Source organism: Armigeres subalbatus, chromosome 2, assembly GCF_024139115.2.
Source record: "Armigeres subalbatus isolate Guangzhou_Male chromosome 2, GZ_Asu_2, whole genome shotgun sequence".
NCBI classification, from domain to species: domain Eukaryota; kingdom Metazoa; phylum Arthropoda; class Insecta; order Diptera; family Culicidae; genus Armigeres; species Armigeres subalbatus.
The window spans coordinates 194,685,974-194,708,367 of NC_085140.1; the positions used below are offsets into that span (position 1 = coordinate 194,685,974).

At 40.3% G+C, this 22,394-nt stretch overlaps 1 protein-coding gene across 1 annotated transcript in view; it reads right to left on the bottom strand.

The window, feature by feature from the left end:
- The window catches only part of LOC134215691 (uncharacterized), a 350,826-nt gene that overhangs the window by 12,830 nt on the left and 315,602 nt on the right, over positions 1 to 22,394 (bottom strand). The window contains exon 6 of the mRNA XM_062694820.1: positions 2,710 to 3,284. Coding sequence (XP_062550804.1) covers positions 2,710 to 3,284 — 575 coding nt within the window. The remainder of the gene's footprint in view (positions 1 to 2,709; positions 3,285 to 22,394) is intronic.

Genomic DNA, 22,394 nt, shown 5'->3' on the forward strand with positions numbered 1-22,394 from the left:
ATTCAATGTTTGACATTCATTATTCATTGAGAACGAGGTAACGAAATAAATTCATTGGATTTTGATTAAAGGGTGTAGGAATGTTGTTTGAAAGATACGATTATTTTCGGTAAAAAATGAAGTAGGATAGTGGATTCCTCCAATATTTTCTCAGTTATCTACATTAGACCTCTTTATGTTTTGTAAAAGTATCAAAAATGTTGAGAGTCAACCCAGAATCCCTTTTTATGCTATAATAGGCCTTCAATCAAATTTTCAGCTAATTTGGATTAAATTTTAAAGTTTGAGCCACTTAGTGTTTTGGGGCTATTTCTCAGTTCCAAAAAATCTAAAATAAATCAATCTAAATCTTCTTCTTTGCATTTTCCAGTATTCTTCTGCTTTCTCGTTCAGTTTTTTCTTCCTTTTTCTTTTTTTTTGCCTTATTTCTTCCTTCTTCCTTTCCTCTCCTTCTCGTCTTTATTTCTCTTTCTTTCATCTCCTTTATTCCTTCTTTTTCTACCCATACGTTTTTCTTCTTTCATCTTTCTTCTGCATTCAGCATTCTTTATTGTTTCAAACTGCTTCATATGTTCACTTGTACTAAACTGCTCGTTTCTTGAAAAGCAATTTTCCCATATTCCTAATAACACTCATAATCGTCTCCTTAGTACAGAGAACGTGTCTCCAAAATATGGTTTAATTCGGTCCAGGGGTTCACAAAACAACACTCAATTGTTCGTTTTCTAAATAGTACACTTTCCTCTTTTCTTGATGACTTTCCCATCCCTTTATAATCTTTCTCTCAGGATAAAGAATGCCTATACCCAATTTGCCTATACCCTATACCCAATACACCTCCGTCCACACCCTTCCCTTTTCCAAAACTACCTTTCCAAATAATTGCCTCCTCATACTGGAGATGTGCACAAAATTTGGTTGATATCGGTCCTGGGGATTGGAAGTTATACTTAATTGCTTGTTTCCAAAATTCGGACCTTTCCGTAGCCGAACGGCTGAGGTGAGCGTGTCCACTTCACACTGTCGCCGCAGTGCCGTGACGAGCTCTTCGACTTCGGTGATCTCGTCCAGGTCTTTAACCCTTAGATTCACCTCCGTCGTGAGTGCCCTCACCTTGACCGTCTCGCCTAGGACTTCCTTCGCCAACTTCTTGTAGGCGGCGCCCTTTTGCGAGACGCCCCGCTTCAGCTCGAGGATCATCTCGCCCATCCGGGTACGTCTTATTCGACGTACGTCGGCGCCGAGTTCACCGAGCTTGACGTCACTCATCATCGCCTTCAAGACGTCCGAGTACTTAGCCTCGTCCGTCTTGATGACTAGGGCATCGCCCCTGGAGCGATTGGCGCCTACCCTAGACTTCTTGCTACCCTCATTCGCCTGGGCCTTCTTTTCGTCCCTTGACGTCTTCGGTTTCCTCTTGTTCTTGACCAGGGTCCAAGAGGCGTCATCCCCCTCTATTTCCCAGGTCTGGGCGCCTGAGAGCTCTCAGCCTGCCATAACCCCTTACCACCGTCTTTCCTGGGTGGACGGACCTTTCCAGGTCCTTCCTCCCCCGGTTTTGGAGGTTCCGTCCGTTGCGATTCGATCAATAAATCCAAAATTACACAATCCAGCTCCTTATAAATCAGCCGAAAGCTAAGTAAAGGCTCCCCCAGACCTAAGCGATTCCATCGCCGCGATGGCGACAACTAGTCGCTGCGATTCTATCGTTGGGTCGCTGCAGGCAATGTTTCATTTACGCTTCCATACCAACGGCGACAGAATCGCAGTCGCCAAGCGATAGAATCACGTCGCGATCATCGTGTCTCGTGTGTTTGGGGGAACCTTAAAAGTTCATTTAATCATCGTACAATGTTATGTGAAATTGTTCCATAGCATACCAACTGCCGTATTTGCAATTCTGAGCTCAATCGAGCAATCATAGCAAATTTTCTATATATTTTGACTGAAATCCCCATACAAACTTCTAATCAAATCCGCCAGCTTATGCAACAAGCGATCGAGCTGATATTTTGAGAGATTGATTCATTAAATTAATTTGGCTACAATGAAAAGTAATGGGCCAAACACAATGGATACGTTTGCGTGCGTTTTTACAGTTTTCCCATGGCAAAACTGTCAAAACGCACGCAAACGTATCAATTATGTTTGGCCCATAAGTCAAACGAGACACAAATGGCGTTTAACCAATATGCTAGGAAAAATGTCAAAAAGAAAAAAATAGAATCACGAAAAAAATTCTCCAGCGAGATATGGGATGCAATTATCTATATAACTTTCAAAATTTCAAAATGATATGTATTTGAAAATAATTTGGAGCATAACATTTTAGATATATTTATTTGAATGTTCATGATAATAAATTTTTTTCTCGAATTGATCCCGGAAAAGGTACTATTCTTGATGTTAGAAATTCAATTCTAATCTCGTGCAATAAACCATTTTCACAAAAAAAAACAGCATGTAATTTTTTAATTTATTTTGAATTCCGTTGGCTATACCTTGCCGTGGTAAATTTTAGTGATTCTACTTTTTCTCTGATGACAGAATTCATCCGGTTCTCCTAGCCCATCACAGCCACATCCAAGATGAATACAAACAATATAAGAACCCTGGGCACATCGAGCTCCAAAGGTAGTGTAATGTCACAATCAGTGCAAAAGTAATGAAAAGTTAAAAAAAAATCATCTTAGGAACACAGCAACATACCTGGTAACACTAACTTTCGACGATCGGCCTCTACGGCGCCCGGAGGCGGTTGCAACACGTGGAAAAAGCGCCTTGATTTCCAACTCTCTTCGCTTAATCGCTCGTGGAAAGTCGTACGGCAGCTTAGCCAGAGCGATGGCATCAATCCGTGCCCAATAGCCTCCGGGATCCTCGGCCCGGTATAAGCGTTTCCACTTGACGTAGCACAGCAATAGCCGTCCGTACGATTCGACATTGTTGGACGATGACGACTGCTGCGGACAGGCCAGGAATCGCTCGTACACCGGTCCGAGGATGGCTTGACAGTCGGGGCACGTTTCCACTCTGAGCAAGGTCAGTGCTATGAATTCCTCATCGCGACGAAATATCAATCGCAGGCTGCTGATGATGGCATTAGTTTCGTGCTGCAGCTGCTGCCGTTGTCCTTTGCCGCCAGGACTGGGGGCGGGCTTCACTGCCGCTTCATTGTCGGAGGTCGGAGGTAAACGTCGCAGCTTCAACAGATTACATTTTCGCTGAATAAACTCGGCCAGTGCATCGATGTTGATGAAATTGCTTTTGGATTCGAGGGGCGACTGCAATTAAATTTCAACGAAGAGGACCATTCTGTTATTTGTCGTGTAGAAACAAATAGGAGTTAATGGATTAAATGCGTTTTCTTGTATTGTACCGATTTACCTGTGTCCTTTCGCTGCTCTGAAATAATCATCTGAAGATTAAGAAGATTTTGATAATAGAAAACCTTATTGCTAAATAAACGGAGTAAAACAAATTGAATAAAAGCGTGCTGAATATTCGAAAGGCAATTTTATTATCACATATTGTTACAACATTTACTAACTTTTAATACTAGCTCACAGGCTGTTTTCTTTTCATTCTTGGATGATTTTCGAAAGCACACCAAACTTTTCGTCGTTGGTATCGTATTCTGCTCTGGAAGTGGATGGTCAAATGAATGAAGTCTAAAATTAAAAGTTTATTGTCATTATTGTTAAGTATTTTGTCAACAAAATCTTCTCGACTTGACCTTTTTCTCCTTTTTACTATAGTGCAGGTTGATTCTTCACGAGTTAGTTTAAACCCGGTCATAAAATGCCGTGAGCTACCATGAATGTTCATATTGAAAACCCCGCCTGTCAATTAAGCAAATGGACCTGTCAGAGTCGTCAATCAGACATCTATAGCTTACGGCACTTTATGTTCGTAGCGGTAGTATCGATCTGATGTACTAGATTCTGAAGAAGTTCTGAAGAAAATGGAGTTCTCCAGCTGATCTATTTCGGTTCACCATAGCTAGCAGTAGCAGTTTCAGCAATAGATTCGAATGATAAAGCTGGTAAAAAACAATGATTTACACAAGTTGCTGAAAATATGTTATTATTACAATATTATATGAAATTATAAATAATTGATGAAAAAACCTACTTAAGCCTAAAACCTATGTACATTATGTTTTGATTTAAGATGTAAGCATGGTAATTAGGAGGGCTCTCCTTTGCCGATGCGTGGCTTCAAAGCAAGACCATACTGAAGGTGGCTGGGTTCGGTTTAAAAACATTTTTGTTGCTTATCAAGCATTATGTTAAATAAAACCCGGCTAATTTGCTCAAACCGAGATTCGCGCTGCTTGTTTGCTTGTCAGAAGAATTTTCACCTTTGTTCAGCTTTTGGTATTGGCTCATTTCAAAGGATTTACGCCGCATTGGACATTTTAATACAACTGATGCCACGAAAAATCACTGTCAATGGATGTCAGCAACCTTGAGTAGAATGGAGCTGGCAAGTGAAGCCAAATTCACGAAACTGAACTCGGAAATAAATGGAGCCCACAATTTTCCTTGCGGAAAAACTTTTCTTCCCATTATTTTACAAAGATCAATAGGCAGCTGTTAATATAAATATTTAAATTGAATTATTAAAACCAACGGAAAATTCCTTTGAATTTCAACAGAATTTTCTTCAGAATCTTTCAGGTAAAATGTTTTGAATTTCCAAGTAAATTGTTATGAATTTTCACGGGACTTCCTAATGAGTTGTGTGAAAAAAATAATTAAAAGTGCCTCTAAATGTTCATGGGAAATTCTTCTGATCTTGCATGAGAAATTCTTTTGAAATTCCACAGGAAACTTCTTAAAACTTTCACATGAAGTTCTAACAAATTTCCATTCAAAAAATCTTCAGAGTTTCCACTGGAACTTTTACCGAAATTCAACAAGAAAGGCTCTTGAATTTCAACAGAAAATTTTACCGAACTACAAAGGGAAATTTTTCAAAGCTTAGGCAGAAAACTAATCAAAATTTCTTCATGAAACTCTTTCAAACTTCTACGGAATGCATTTTTTCAGATTTCCACAAGAAATTTTTCCAAACTTCTTCAGAAAATTCCTCTGAACTTGCACAGGAACTTCTCTAGATTTCCACAGGAAATTCTTTAGAATTTTTACAGTAAATTCTTCCAAATTTCCACAGAAAGTTTTTCAGAATTTCATTGGAAGTTAAAAGTTTTTTTTTTAGATTTTTTTCTCGTGAATATTAAATGTTTCGTCTAAATGTGATTTCCATGAAAATTCGAGTGCATGTTTTGTCGTGTTCCTGCTCAGTAAGCAGATAAATCGCGCGGTCGAGTGAGTAAATAATTGGTGGGCCATCGGACGTGTTTAAGGGAGGATGCAGAACATTCGTTAAATCCGAGTTTTTGGTTCTGTTTTAACTTTCGGTGAATAAGTGTGCGGTTGAAGGTGTTTTGTATATGATGCGAAACATTTGTAAGATCTGGGTTACTTTGTCCTGCTTTGGACGGTTCGTAAGTAAATCGATGAATATATTTTAATAATTTTTCATCATACTGTTATTGACAAACGCTCTATATTGTCGAATAGAGTTCCCTATTATTCACCTTACTCACCAACAATAATTTTCCTTCCCGAGACATCTATGAAGGTAGTATGGGTTCCCTGCATCTTAACTAGTAGATGTTGAATTAACATTCCTTCCCTTCCTTCCGTGATTGTAAGGACGTGGCTAGGTATACAACTGCTACTGTATAGGAAAAGGTACTAATCCCAAGTACCAATTTGCGACAATTTATATAGTAGATTGCTCAGTAGAGCATTGTATAGCCACCCTCGATTTGTACAATCACATACCGCCAACGGGGGTGAAATTGGGCCGAAATGTGGTATGCTCCAAATAAATGTTACGAAGCTCTAGTAGTTAACATTGTAATCAAGTTTTTTTTTTAGTTTGGTACAAGCTTGAACAATGAATTTATCATTGTGTGGGGAAAAAATAATAAATGAGGGAAATCCCTTAAAGTTATATGTTGTTTAAACTTGGCCCATTCTCACCCCTCACAGGGGGTGACATTGGGCCAAGTACAATAAAGTTCAACGGTGACGATGCAACGATTCAATCGTTCATTTAAAATAATTGCCTACATTACGGCTCTTACCAACTATGTATGGCAAATCAACCAAAGGTTTTTCCCAATTTCAACCCTTTTCAGCGTGCATTGCTCGTTGCTACGAAAAACCAGAACCGCTATATAAATATTCATAAAATTCGATAAAACAACAACAGATTATCGTAACATGATAACCAGGTATCCACCGACCTAAAAAACTAGTTATTGTGGATTTACTCGCTCTCAAGATTTTCCCGACTACTTTTACGGCTACTCAGAGTAATCGCAAAAAATCGAGGGGAACGACAATGTTAATGTCTTATAAAACTTCATTTTAATTATTACAAATATTTAGTCAAATGAAATCAATTCTTCGATATTACAGTCGCAGAATTTGATGAAATAATGTAGGTATTTTTTTCGCGGTTTTTTGGAGCAAGTATTAAACATTTTATATCTCACGATCAGGTAATAAATATCATATACATCTAACTACCCTCACCTACTGGGACACGTGCTCATTCTTTTGTCCGCCAAAAATACAAATGCCAAAAAGCACGTGGTTTCCGGTAAACAAATATTCGCTCTTTCACTCAGATTGCTGGTTGGAATTTTTTTGACGTTTACTTTGTCTCGCTCAAACCAACAGCGAATACTCTAGCGACTACTTTAACGAACACTTGGTGGAACGGCTACTCTAACCGACCGTGTCCACCTAGCAAGTAAACGTACAATAATGTAAAAGATTTGTGGGGCATTACTGACACTATTTTAATACGGGTTCATTCTATCAATAGTTTTACATTCAAATTCAAAGCATTAGAGTAGAGTGGGGCAAGAGTACGCACTTAGTTTTCAATCGATCATGTGGCCCTTATGAAGCAAGCTTCTGCATATCAAATCAGTGTCGATGATTTATATACTCTTCCTTTATGTTACCCAGTGGAAAAAATATTGAAATCGCATCGGGTGGGGTAAGAGTACGCATTTATCCAATCATGTGCTTTAGGTATATATTAACACAAATAAGAGTTATTAACATTTAATTGATGTTTAATGAGCGTATATTAGTGAATGTTTAAAGATTACGTAACTCTTAAAGGGGGAGGGGTCCTAAAAATGTGCACTTTCATACGAAAAATCATTGTTTTTTATATATACAAAAAACTACAGAGGTAAAAATATATATCAGGTTTCGCGTGAAGTATACAAAGGCATTTTCCTTAAAGAAAGTCCACCAATCACGTAACGTAAAATTGGGCTATTTCATCACCAACCCTCCCCCCCCCCCAAAATAGGGGTTACACTATTTGTGAAAGCAATAGGATTCCCAACTGGAACTAGGGATGAATCGATACTAGTAAATACGAGTAAATACTCGATACTTTTGATTCGATACCAAGTTTTTGTGGAATCGATACTTTGATACCCGATACCAAGTAAGTATCGAATTGAAGTATTTGAATCAATCGAGTACCCGATTTAAAGTCTTTTAAATTTAATAAACCTCAATTAAAACATTTGTATTTTCTTCGAAAAATCTTCTAATTCCGGTATATTATTAGTGAATAAGTGACTAAAGTGACTAAAGTGACCAGACGTCTCGTATTATGCGGAAAGTCCCTGACAGTGAATCGAGAGACTTTGGAATCCGTAGAAAATCCCAGAATCCTAAAAGCATTTAAAACCTTAAGGGTCTGGAGAATGTGGGAAAATTGAAAATTAGTATGATATACAGAATTAAGGATATGTCAATATATTCTGAAGAGTTTAGGTCATGACTATTCCAGGATCTGAACATCAGTATATCAGAAAATGTGTAAAATATGAAGCATCCATAGATCTGTGAAGATAAAAAAAATCTGTGAAGATAAAAAAAGCAGTTGAAAACAGCTTTAGCGTCTTCATTCAATGGTTTTCCAGACTGAACACTTACGTAAGATGAAGTACAATGGACAATACCCAATAGAACAGTGAACAATGATTTGTTTATCGAAGAATTTCCACGACTGAAGCGGGAATCAAACTCAGCTCATAATACACAATATATATTAGAGTGGGTCATCATGGCCATTTTTTTCATATCAATGGTTTTTCGATACCATTCGGGGTCCCAAACAACTGTGCAAAATTTGAGCCCGATTGGTTGCTTCCTCGCTTTCCGCATCGCGTTTGAAGTTTGTATGGAAACTAGTATGGGAAAACGTTTGAATTTTACTTCAAATATATGAGTACTCATATGATACGAGTAGGTATCGATACTTTTAATTCGATATTTTGTGGTATCGATACTCTTATACGATACTACTTTAAAGTAAAAGTATCGATACCTCAATGGTATCGTTTCATCCCTAACTGGAACACGGATTGAAAAATATTGCAACTAGGTGGAACACCTATAATATGAAGTATCGTTTTAGGTGACGATGATGGGTTCTGCTACCGATTGAATCACTTTTCGTTTGAAATATAATTGATGAGCTTTCGAATGCGCATTTAAGGTAAGCGAAATAAAGTATAGACCTTATGGAACGTACACACGGTCAAGCAGTTTGACCAACATTGACTTCACCTCTCGTTTATTCAAACCATCAAGTTTTACCAACAGCGGAATGAACAATCAATTTATTCGACCACCAATATCACACACGAACGACCGAAGCGCCAACTTGAGCACCAACCATCAAAAAATATATGGGGGTTTGTGCAACTTCACTACAAATGCTCAAACATGTTCGGCGAACCTTGACTCCACCCCGACAACTCAAACCAAAATCAATCCGTTTTATTTTTTTCCAACCGAGCCGCCAACTTTCAAATGGTTGTTCGAACAACTTCACACACGTTCAAAGTTCAAACAAAGCAACAACCGAAGCGTTTTCTTGGGGGCGGAGTTAATGATCGTCAAACTGCTTGACTGGTGTGTACGCTGCATTATTGGCGTGAGCAAACACACAAAATTTAAAAATGGTTGAACTAGTTTAGTTGCTTAACTGTTGGTTCTTAAAGTTTTAATTAGGGTAGAAGACCAAATAGTGGAGAAACTGAGTTCGTTCAACCAGCCGTTCGTTCGTTTACACCAGCGGTTCTCAACCTTTTTCTTGAGAGGTACCCCTTCGAACTTTCGCATTGATTGAGGTATTTTTGCTGTAAATGAAAATAAACGTAACTCACGAGATCCATGAAAAATGGACCTTGGTAACTAAAGGGGTATATGGCTCTCCATATGTTGGGCTGATATTTTCATTATTCCGTGAAATTTTTCAATTCAAATTATATCATTTATTAAAATATCAAGCTTCCGAATATCTTGAAAGTAGGCTTCCGAGCCTCTTGAAGGGAGGTTTCTGAATCTTTTGAAGAGAGGGTTCTGAGCCCCTTTAAAGGCGGCTTTTAAATCTCTTAGCCTATTTAAAGTAAGCTTCTAAGCCTCTTGAAAGAATAATTCCGAGCCCTTTGAAGGGAGGTTTCCAAGCCTCTTGAAAGGTGGCTTCCGAACCTCTTGAAATGAGTTTCCGAATCTCATGAAAGTTGGCTTCCGCGCCTCTTGGTAAAATGCCAATGAGCCTTGAAGGGAGGGTTCCAAGCCTCTTTAATAGCGGCTTTTGAGCCACTCAAAGGGAAGCTTTTTAGAATGTTGAAAGAACGCTTCTAAGCACACTCCTCAGCCTCTTGAAAGGAAGCTTCCGGGCCTCTTGAAAGGAGGCTTCCGGGCCTCTTGAAAGTAGGCTTCCGGGCCCCTTGAAAGGAGGCTTCCGGGCCTCTTTAAAGGAGGCTTCCGGGCCTCTTGAAAGGAGACTTCCGGGCCCCTTGAAAGGAGGCTTCCGGGCCCCTTGAAAGGAGGCTTCCGGGCCTCTTGAAAGGAGGCTTCCGGGCCTCTTGAAAGGAGGCTTCCGGGCCTCTTGAAAGGAGACTTCGGGCCTCTTGAAAGGAAGCTTGGGCCTCTTGAAAGGAGACTTCGGGCCTCTTGAAGGAGGCTTCCAGGCCTCTTGAAAGGAGGCTTCCGGGCCTCTTGAAAGGAGGCTTCCGGGCCTCTTGAAAGGAGGCTTCCGGGCCTCTTGAAGGAGACTTCCGGGCCTCTTGAAAGGAGGCTTCAGGGCCTCTTGAAGGAGGCTTCCAGGGCCTCTTGAAAGGAGGCTTCCGGGCCTCTTGAAAGGAGGCTTCAGGGCCTCTTGAAAGGAGGCTTCCGGGCCTCTTGAAGGAGGCTTCCTGGCCTCTTGAAAGCCTCTTGAAAGGAGGCTTCCGGGCCTCTTGAAAGGAGGCTTCCGGGCCTCTTGAAAGGAGGCTTCCGGGCCTCTTGAAAGGAGGCTTCCTGGCCTCTTGAAAGCCTCTTGAAAGGAGGCTTCCGGGCCTCTTGAAAGAAGACTTCCGGGCCTCTTGAATAGAGACTTCCGGGCGTCTTGAATGGAAACTTCCGGGCCTCTTGAAAGGAGACATTCGGGACTCTTGAAAGGAGACTTCCAGGCCTCTTGAAAGGAGACTTCCGGACCTCCTGAAAGGAGACTTCCGGGCCTCTTGAAAGGAGACTTCCGAGCCTCTTGAAAGGAGGCTTCCGGGCTTCTTGAATGGAGACTTCCGGACCTGTTGGAAGGAGCCTTCTGAGCCTCTTGAAAAGAGGCTTCCGGACCTCTTGAAAGTAAGCTTCCCGGCCTCTTGAAAGTAGGCTTCCGGGCCTCTTGAACGGAGGCTTCCGGACCTCTTGAAAGGAGTCTTCTGGTCCATTTTAAAGAAAGCTCCTGACCCTCTTAAAAGTAGGGCTTCCGAGCCCTTTGAAGGCGGCTTCCAAGCCGCTTGAAAGGAGGCTTCTGAGCTTTGAAAAGAAGGCTTCCGGGCGTCTTAAAAGGAAGCTTACGGGTCTCTTGAAAGGATGTTTCAGGGCCTCTCTAAAGGAGGCTTCCGGGCCTCTCCAAAGGAGGTTTTAGGGCCTCTTGAAAGGAGGCTTCCGGGCCTCTCGAAAAGAGGCTTCCGGGCCTCTTGAAAGTAGGTTTTCGGGCCTCTTGAAAGGAGGCTTCCGGGCCTCTTGAAAAGAGGCTTCCGGGCCTCTTGAAAGGAGGCTTCCGGGCCTCTTGAAAGGAGGCTTCCAGGCCTCTTGAAAGGAGGCTTCCGGGCCTCTTGAAAGGAGGCTTCCGGGCCTCTTGAAAGGAGGCTTCCGGGCCTCTTGAAAGGAGGCTTCCGGGCCTCTTGAAAGGAGGCTTCCGGGCCTCTTGAAAGGAAGCTTCCGGGCCTCTTGAAAGGAGACTTCCGGGCCTCTTGAAAGGAAGCTTCCGGGCCTCTTGAAAGGAGACTTCCGGGCCTCTTGAAAGGAGACTTCCGGGCCTCTTGAAAGGAGACTTCCGGGCCTCTTGAAAGGAGACTTCCGGGCCTCTTGAAAGGAGGCTTCCGGGCTTCTTGAATGGAGACTTCCGGGCCTGTTGGAAGGACCCTTCCGGGCCTCTTGAAAAGAGGCTTCCGGACCTCTTGAAAGTAAGCTTCCCGGCCTCTTGAAAGTAGGCTTCCGGGCCTCTTGATCGGAGGCTTCCGGGCCTCTTGAAAGGAGTCTTCTGGGCCATTTTAAATAAGGCTCCTGACCCTCTTAAAAGTAGGTCTTCCGAGCCCTTTGAAGGCGGCTTCCAAGCCGCTTGAAAGGAGGCTTCTGGGCTTTGAAAAGAAGGCTTCCGGGCGTCTTAAAAGGAAGCTTACGGGTCTCTTGAAAGGAGGTTTCAGGGCCTCTCTAAAGGAGGTTTCAGGGCCTCTCTAAAGGAGGCTTCCGGGCCTCTTGAAAGGTGGCTTCCGGGCCTCTCGAAAAGAGGCTTCCGGGCCTCTTGAAAGTAGGTTTTCGGGCCTCTTGAAAGGAGGCTTCCGGGCCTCTTGAAAAGATGCTTCCGGGCATCTTGAAAGGAGGCTTCCGGGCCTCTTGAAAGGAGGCTTCCGGGCCTCTTGAAAGGAGGCTTCCAGGCCTCTTGAAAGGAGGCTTCCGGGCATCTTGAAAGGAGTCTTCAGGGCCTCTTGAAATGAGGCTTCCGGGCCTCTTGAAAGAATGCTTCCGAGCCTCTTGAAAGAATGCTTCCGAGCCTCTTGAAAAAGACTTCTGAACCTCTTGAAAGAAGGCTTCCAAACCTCTTAAAAGAAGTCCTCCGAATCGCTTGAAAAGGGAGCGTCCACAAATTACGTAACGCTTCGAGGGGGAGGGGGGTTGGTCAAAGTGTGGCGATCCAAATACAAATTTCACAATATAAAAACTGTGACATAGGGGGGAGTGGGGGTTGAAAATGCCCAATTTTTGCGTTACATAAGTAATGTATCTTCTCGAAAAGACTTCCGAGTATCTTGAAAGAAAGCTTCCGAGCTGATTGGAAGAACATAGTAAATAGTTTTGAAAATTCAACGACGTGTAGAATTGCATTCGAAATTCAATTAAGTTTGACTGAATTTTACAAGCAAGAACAATTTAAATTTATTTCGATTTAAAAAACAGTAAGATCGATTGATTGTTACACACTTAAAATACATTTCGCTGTTCGGTAATTTTTTCGACGAAAAACTACGGTAAAACAATAAAATTACAGTAAGTTCGGTTAACAAGATTAATTTTACTGAATATCAGTAAAATTTTACCGAACGAATTGTAATTCCAAAATGATTTGACAGAGTTCGGTAGTTGAAATTACAGTTTGTTCTGTAAAATCGTATTTTTGCCGTACATTGTAAAATAATTACCGAACAAACTGCAAAACAAATTATGTAGTACAAAACTACGGTAAAGCGATAAACTGTCAAAGCCATTTTTGTTTAACACTTTGTTGTTTCGAATTTTCCAACAGTTTCAGTAGGATTTCTAAAAAATTTGTTAATATATTAAGAAGCAAATAATAACAGGTATGTTTAGCTCTTGGACAATAAAGTTTTTTTTATAACGCAATCACTTTTTTTCAGCTTTCTGCGTCTTTTACCTCAGTTCGATGCGGTATCTTCTGATGCGTAGATTCCTCTAAATTTCGATGATGGAGGATTGACAAAAGTTTTTTTCAAGCCTAAAAATATGGCACATTCCGCAATGAAACGCCAAAACACACGATTAGTCATGTTTTCCGGATTTTTCGGTTCGGAAAAACTTATATCTATCCACCCTATTGATGGAAGAAAACTAAAAAATAAAAGTCATGTTTAAAAATCGTATTCTCATATTTTATTTGATTACTACTGAAAGCATTAAGCATTAATATTTCCATTTAAAACGGAAAAGGTACCGTGCGTTCGGTAATTTTGATTTTCGAATTACCGAACGGTACGGTAAATTTTGACAGATCATCACAAAATAAAACTACCGAACGTTCAGCATTTTTTTCGTTTACCGAACTGATTACCGTACGTTCAGCTGTTGAAAGTTCGGTAAAAAAATACCGTATACTGTAAAATATTCTAAGTGTGTACGCTAATTTCCATGCTCCAAATATGTGCATGGAAATACATTAAAAACCACATATTTTGTCTGTGAATGCTTCCTAGCTACTTGGAATATGGCTTAAGAAACGTTAAGAAACGTAGAAGAATGCTTTCAATTCTTTTCTAACGTGGCAACCAAGCTATTTCCTTCATTTCCTTCATTCCTTTCAAACGGAGGCTTCCGAACCTTTAGACTCTAGATTTTAGTTCAGAAGCATATTCTTAACATATTATTCAACATTTTATTTCGATCAGGTAGATTACATTGAAGAGTTTTTTTTAATTGATAATTCGAAGTTTTGTCCTTCTGATCTTTTGTTCCGCAACCTTTCATACATTGTGCTGGTTGTTGAAGGCAGGATTCAATTGACTTTGATTTATTGATCGCCATGCAAATTATTTACAAGTTTAAGACAAAGTTATGATATAAAAAAATACACAAGTATCAAAACTTTATAAATGAGTTTCGATTGGATTTGTAATACGTCCGCCATTACGGATTTTTGTTCGAGGTACACCCTAGGGCCAGCGAAGGTACCCCCAGGGGTACATGTACCCAAGGTTGAGAACCGCTGGCTTACACCATGTCTATACTTCATTTGGCTTACCTTAAATACATATTCCAAAGGTCATCAATTATAGTTTACACGAAGAATGCTCCATTCACTGCAGACCCCATCATTGTTACATAAAATTATACCTCAAATTATTGGTGCAGTGCTCCAATAGTTGCGTTATTTTTTAATTCGTGTTCCTATAGCAGAAAAAAGATAAGGTATTTTACTACTTTACTTTACCGATTTTGATGCAATTCTCAGCATGTTTTCCTCTACTTCGTGTAATGACTGGTCAACAAATTGATAGATTATAATATTGGTTGCTGCGTTAAATACTTAGATTGTGTAAAAACAACACTACCGCAACTATAGGAACACCCACATCTATCGGAACTTTTACCCTAGCATAATTAATATCTCAGCAAAAATTCTGAAAAAAACGAATGCTTTCGTTAGATAAAACCCAGCTATAACGATTAAAACCCGAGATTCGCGCTGCTTATTTGCTTGTCAGAAGAATTCTCGCTTAACTTTTCAAAAGGACCTAAGTAACATTCTTTCATGAATTAATTTGAATAGCGCAATCAACAGAACAACATGAAAGATTTTGATTGCAGTACTCAAATTAATTCATGAAAAAAATGTTACTTAGGTCCTTTTGAAAAGATAAGCGAGAATTGTCACCTTTGTGCAGTCTTCGGTTTTGGTTCAATTCAAAGAATTTACATCGCATTGGACTTTTTAATACAACTAATGCTACGAACAATCAATGGATGTCAGTAACTATGAGCGCACGAGATGAACCGGCCTAGGGCCGAAAATCTCGCAAAGATAATTCAATTCAACCTTGAGTAGTATGAAGCTGGCAAGTGGAGCGAGTCACGAAACTAAACTGGGAAATAAATGGAGCCCACAATTGTGGAAAAACTTTTCATCCCATTATTTCACAAATCACTAACTAAATTTAAAATTACCCGATCAACTTTAGTTCAAGCCATCCCTAAAAAATACAAGTAGCTAAATGTTTGTCAAAACTCGCTTGAGTCATCCTGAACCCACGCGCATATGTTGCATTCGTAAATATGCTCTTCAGATTATGCCGCCGATTAACACCAATTATCTTTACAACAAAACCGGCCATAGTATCATAGCTCTTTATCTATGGCGTAGGCATGCAAGATTCAATTAATTAAACATCAAAAACACAAATCAATCGGGCGCACTCCATCAGCTCCCGGATAAGTGACCGACTGGCATTGGTTGTTGCTGGTGATGTAGGTATCCATATAGATACTACCACCGATCGAATCCTGATTGACGCAAAACGATGGAAAAATGATTGAAAAGTGCTGCCGGGGTTTACGCTTGAATCAATGTATGCGCGTTCATCCGTCTGTCTAGCGATAGGTTCTGTTTGACTAGCCAGAAATTAACTAGCATTTTTTTACTTATACTTCGTGGGCACTATGAGATATTAGGTGACCAAAAAAGAAACCGATATTATTATATTTTTACTGCTTTCAATTAAGTAAGTTTCAACAATACTATTCATAGAAATTGGATCTTGAATATCGATTGAAATCCCATCTGTATAACTCCCAATCACAAGTCCGTTTGTTAGCATTAGCATTAGCATTGAGCATTTCGCACAAATTCGTAGGTGGTACAAGCCAAGACTATTGTATGAGAGTAGCATCACTTTCATCCGTTACCACAGATATTGATTTGGGACTAATCACTATCTCTTAGATGGAAGCAATGCACTCTCCAATAGTCGAGATCTGTCCTGGCCACGTCCTTGCGAATGCTGAGGAAGGGGAAGGATGGTTAGTTGGACACCTACTTCAGAAAGATGCAGAGAAATCTACGGCTTCTCATAGGTGCCATGGGAGGTTTTGGGATTGTGTGGGAGGGTCAAAACATAGGAATTGTTTTGGTAGATCGTGAAACACAGAAAGAACTAAGATAGAAATACAAAGTAGGAAAGGGACGAGCCTGGAATTGAACCCACGACCTCCTGCTTATAAGGCAGAAGCGGTAGTCATTAGACCACCGAGCTCGTCTCCCAATCACAAGTCCGTTTGTTCTATACTAATTCAAACATGGTGGATCTATCTTGTCGATCTCTGGTCCTCGGCCTATGTCTGCTGCAACCATAGCGATCCTGACATTTTCAAAACAGGACTACTTTATCCGAATTATCCCAGATAGAGGTAGGTACTTTCCGAAGCATCCGTAGCTTGATATAGGAATTGAGTCAGTAGAATTTGGTCTTACCGATAGATCAATTCACAAGCTAACCTGTCATAAGACGAGTTTAGTTCCACAACGTGGTGGAATAAAATGGAATAGTACTAAACTTGTTTTAGACAGTCCCCAAGTGAATTTCCGCTTTGAACTACCATATGTGGTGCCTACCATGTGCTACATCTGTTTCGTCCGAGCATTCGATTCTTGAAGTTGATTTTCAGGATCCTGCTGATATATTATAAAACTATCAGACATTGCAGCAAATATGCGATGACTTTTCAGCTTGTAATATTAAAAGCATGCTTTCCACATATAGAGTGGCCATTGCGCAGTGGTGACTTTCTTATTTCTGTTGCTTCTCCTGCGTCTATGGCTACCACAACTGTCCAAATAGCATCTACTGTATAATAGCCTTTCCGGAAGTAATCCCGCCTGCTCGACAACACGTTTTTACTCTTAGTACATTCCTTTCTTTATTTGTTGGGCACTTTGTGTTACTTAACGGCTACTCCGCCGTAATCTTAAAAAATGACGTATACGTCATTTTCCAAAAATGGTGTTAACGAGTAGTGCTCATCGAGCTCTTTAACAGAAAAATGCCAAACATGCATGTTGTAATTTGGATTACGGCAGTACTGTGCCAAGGTCCACTGTGATATTCTGCTGTACAGAATCCACACAGAATCTTTTTTAGATTTCCATTAGCCACTAACGTTGGAGGAATACCTCCGAGAAGAACAAGTTGTCAGTCGTCATCAGGTAGCCGTGACGGTAAGGCCCGTACCCCAAAACGCCACAGTATGAGCTGTGGAGTCGCCGACTGACGAGGGTTTGGTGAAGGGGCTGGGAATCGAACCCATGAAAATCGGCTTGTAAGGCGAACGTGTAGCCAACTACGCTACGGGACCCCCTCGAATACCGACGGTATGTAACAGGTATATCGAGTGCGGGCTTAGTGGTCATATGGCTATCGCTTCTGCCTCTCATACGCAGGAGGTCGTGGGTTCAATCCGAGGCCCGCACCACTCCTCTTATTTTGTATCTTTTCATATATTTCTCATGTTTTTGAACTGGATATGGGCTTCCATGCCGTTTCCATCTTCTATTCCTATACCTGTTACTTGATTAGCTCTAGCTGGTAACTGTTAGAAGTCGAAATGAGCATAAATCTCGTTGTGGCATCCAATTAGAATTGCTACCCTTTTATTACTATCATATTGGCAACCAAGAGGAACCTCTGCCATAAAACCTAATCCTCAGATTCCAATAAAATTCCGCATGAACTCGTGGCGAGTGCAGAAGTATTCTCGGCATCAATTCCTTCGCATCCCTGATAGACCGTAAGGCCGTGGCTAGCGCCGTTATCGACTATTTAAAGCATTTAAAGGTTTCGGACTGTGCACATTGAGGTTGGAGAGCAAATTCCATGCTTACATCTCTGTGCAATTGCGATTGTTCTGATTATTCACGGAGTAGCAACTACGAAATGCACGGTCATCATGCTCATGCAGCATATAACAGGCATATCGGCATATACACTGGAGGACATTCCCTAACATCAACAACAGCATCAGCCTCTGTCTCCTTCAGAAGACAGGAATTCTACCGCCGTCGAAAGATTTAAGCGTTGCCTATCTGAGAAGATTTAGGATCACTAGGATCTCATGCCCTTTAGTTAAGAAGATTAGGATCCAGCTTAAATGATTTCATAAACGCATCTTTGTTGAAATACCTACTTCGTTTTGCATTTTCGCCTATTTTCTGACATTCTGTAAACTCATGAAAGATTCTAATCAATCGTGAGTTGAAACGCACAACTCAGTACCTCAAAACTCATGGCTGAGTTAAATCATTTATTTAAATCATCGTAGGATTTCTTTTATCCTCCTTTGTTGAACTGACAGCTCGTTGCACAGAACACTGGATGTTCTTGCGCGTGTAAGCAATGAATTGATTTGAAACGATTTTGGGAGCGAAATGATTTTTCGGCAAATGAGTGAAACGATACGTTTTAGCATGAAAAACTCGGCCGTGATAATTCCTTAAAATTTGCAAACGAATTTGCTCACGCGGTAAGATTTGTGAATGATTTATCAACACTGCATCTGAGGGTAGGCCTACTACCTGATTGCTTGGTGGTAAATGTGAAAGTTCACTCTTCAGCGCCCTGTCAATCATGGGCTCTGCAGAACGTGACATCAATAATTTTCTACGGTATGTGATAGTCATCATTCAGCTTTGCTACGTCTTTATGATGAGGTCTCCAGTAGCCTTGCGAGCAAAGGCGTAGGATTGCCAATCCGGAGATGGCGGGATGGAAACTTTCTCGATACCCTGGGCATAGTGTATCCATTCTACTTGCCACACAAGATACATACTCATAGGGCATAGAAAAGCTTACAGTTAATATCTGAGGAAATGCTAATAGAATACTAAGTTGAAAAGCAGGCTGAGTTCTAGTTGGAATGTAGAGCCATAGAAGAAGAAGACGTCTTTTAGCAATTCCCTTTGGTTAGCTTTATAGCTGCTGCATTCATTCGGCCAAGAATTGGGGTCACCGGTATTCAGTTACTGAGTTCTTCGGAATTCTGTCGAGCTTCTCTAAGCTCGCTAAGCCGATCTAAGCTCCTCATCAACGTTTTTGAACTTTTGGCTGCTTCGGGGCAAATGGTTCTAAACTTTGTCTTAGCAACCCTGATTTCTTCAACTAGCTCTTACCAAGATTATGCACTTTTCTTCGACCCCTTTTTAGCTCGAACGTCTCATGTCTCCGTCTGATTACTCGGCCCACTCAACGTTCGTATCTATTGCATTTGCTGTAAGTAAGCAAGCATCATGTTGGTTTTTTTCGACATATATATTAAGTACATCCCGGAATAGTCCACATTCGACCAGAATTGCCATTTTTGACCGTCTGCTAGCGTTGAAAACCCCCATAGTGTAACCGGATGGAGAGTTTCGCAATAAAGATAATGACTTGGTTAATTAAAAAGTTGAATCAAGTAAACATATATAATTTGGCTTTGAAGCTCTGTACAAACGGAGAATGTGGAAACGAGCTCGTTCGTTATTCGTGATACGTAAAAACTCTGGAGCATGGGAGCGATATGATATGCTAATATGATATACTCAATATGGTTATAAACTATGTTATATCGTCTAGTTTGAAAATCGAAAGTTAAAACATGATTGTTTTATTTTTGTATTATTTTTATATTGTATTATTTTTTTTATTTTAGTTTACTCCGTAAATAAATATATATAGATGATTTGGAGACTTATAATGTTAGGCACCAAATTCGAATGATGACTTCCGTGCGTGTGCGTGCTCTGGATGGACTGATTGAAATCGACTCAATGGTAGCCGCTTCGTGGTTGATCAGAATCAATGAAATTGCAGAATGGGACATCGGAACTGTTGACTGAGATTGATCAATCAATATCAATTAACAAGTTTCAGGGACTCAAGGATTGAAAGGGTTAAAAAAGGCGTCAGCCATGCCTTTATAATTGACGTTTTTGTAGAAAGCGTGTAGGTCGATGGACAGATATGGTGAATACTAAATGCAAGTTTTCTTAAGGAATTAATACACTCTGCTTTCAAAAAGTTTCAGTTTCAAAAAAATGTTTGTTTATTGCCTATGTAATTCTTTGGAGGTCTACTTCATGTTAAACTTTTCCCTATGTTTATAGGAGAGATTGCATATGCCACCGGGTATGTACGGTGTGATTTTTTTTCTCGTCGAGGGCAGATTCTACGTACCATGACAAGAAATGTTGCTTGAGCTTGATTGACTGTCCGTAGTTGCTACTTCATTATGATCACATCAGCTGCTCTTGCACAGAGAACCATCCGATGCTTGGGATTAGCATTAGCGATTATTCAATGTACAAATACTGATGATCATCATTTGTTGGATACTGGAAATGATGATGCAATCACTTGCCACTGCAAGCCGAATATACCTCTGAACTTGCCACGAGTTCATGCGGAAATTATTGGAATTGTTTGGTTTGGATCGAGGGGCAAAATTTTGCCTTGGTTAACGAGTTGCCAATGTGATCGGAAAGCAAGCAATGGATTGTTTTGTTTATGAGAAATGTACAGAAAGATACAAATTAGGGTAATATAACGAGCCTGGGATTAAATCTACAACCTCTTGCATATGAGGCAGAAGCGGTAGCCATACGGCTACCAAGCCTGTTCCTACGTACGATGACAGGAAACTATTTGGAGAAAATGGAAAAATATCGATTTTGTTCTAGCTCCAACTTTGTGGTCTCAATGAAAATCCGCCTAGGCTAGAACACCTTTGCATCCCCACAATACCATGGATATGAAGTTTATTAGTTTATTGGGCAGGGTAGATAAACTAAAGCGTATAGGGTAACGGTCTCAATAGTGGAGGTATTAGTAGATCCACAAAAGAAAATATTTTTTAAAAATTGATAATTATGGTGAATTTAGAGCCTTAATATCTTAGTAAACAGATAAACTAATAAATTTGCTAACAAAATGAGATAGATGTCATTTGACATCAACAATTACCAAATATTACTGCACCACTATGGGTACACTGTTCCTTTAGTGGCGGTAAAAATTAATTTTGGTTCCCATAGTGCTGCTATCCATTGGTTTCTTATCAGACTCACCACTATTGGTACGGTTGCATCACTAAAGGTGCAAGGGAGTCAATTTTGTTAAGGAAAATCATTGTTTTCAATAGTTTTTAAGCGAAATCTTAAGATATGTTGCATTTAACAGGATATTTAAAACCCGACGCATCAACTGAAACCATCGTAAAATGTACAAATATGATAAATCTCATTAAAACCTCACTACCTCCACTATTGGTGCTACCTCCACTAAGGGTACGGTTACCCTATGAAGTCTACTCCACATTTTTTTTTTAATTGGAATGATCCTGGGATTGAACCCACGATCTCCTACTTGTAAGACAAAAGCGATAGTCACTGGACCACCAAGGTCGTTTTACAGGGCCAGTTTTTTTGTAGTGGAAAACTGAAGAACAAACAAATGAATTCCATTTTTGTCATACATTTATGTGAGAAAATACCAAATGATGACAACCTCTCAAAGCAGTCCCAATTGTAAAACTTTATTTGAAGATTGTTCTGCGGGATATTATACTATTCAATATCCCAATGGACCAATTTGTTTTTCTTCTTGTCGAAATCCTTCGACAATTGATTTTGTTTTAACGGATTCAAGTCAGCTGTGTGGCCAACTGGTAACTCATGCTGACTTTGACTCTGATCACCTTCCTGTGACGTTTGAAATTTCACAAGAAGCCATTAATAATTCTAATCAGCTCTACTTCCAATTATCATAGAGCTGATAGGGATTTATATAAAACATCGATAGGAATTTTGATGTTGATATTCCTCTTGCGTTGCGTTGCGTTGCGTTGCGTTGTAACGGAGTATTTCGTAGATTGCATACTGATAGCTGTCATGTACATTCTTTAGGTTTCTTACCCCAATTGCTTATGGATTTCCATTTGGGATTTAATGGTAATCCAATTGGAGGTCCAAAATGCTAAAGCATGAAAGCTACCATTGCTGGCCACGCCCATCTTCTCCGTTACTAGGAAAGGGAAGGAAATGATGATATGACATCTACTTAGCGAGAGGCCAGCGACTCACCGACGCCCTCATAGATGCCAAGGAGTTGGATGGTTGGTAGGGTAAATAGTTTGGGAATATCATTATAAGCAAATGATATAAAATTTGCAAAACGACGTTGAGAGTAACTTTGCTGATAAATTTATGCCACTCCGTTATCCTGGCTCCGTTATGATTTTCCTCGGATGGGGCGAAGGTATTAGCCTTGCCCTGACTAATAAGCCTAGGTTTAAGCGCCTTTGCTCGCTCTCTGAAACGAAAAAGAGTAAAAATATATTTAAAATCCCCCCCCTTTCTTTTCTAATTTCAAATATCAAATTACTTTGATCAATAAACCATCGTATGAAAATGGAAAGATGAATAATAAAATGTTCATTCAATGATAGCAATTTTGTGAAAATGTTTTT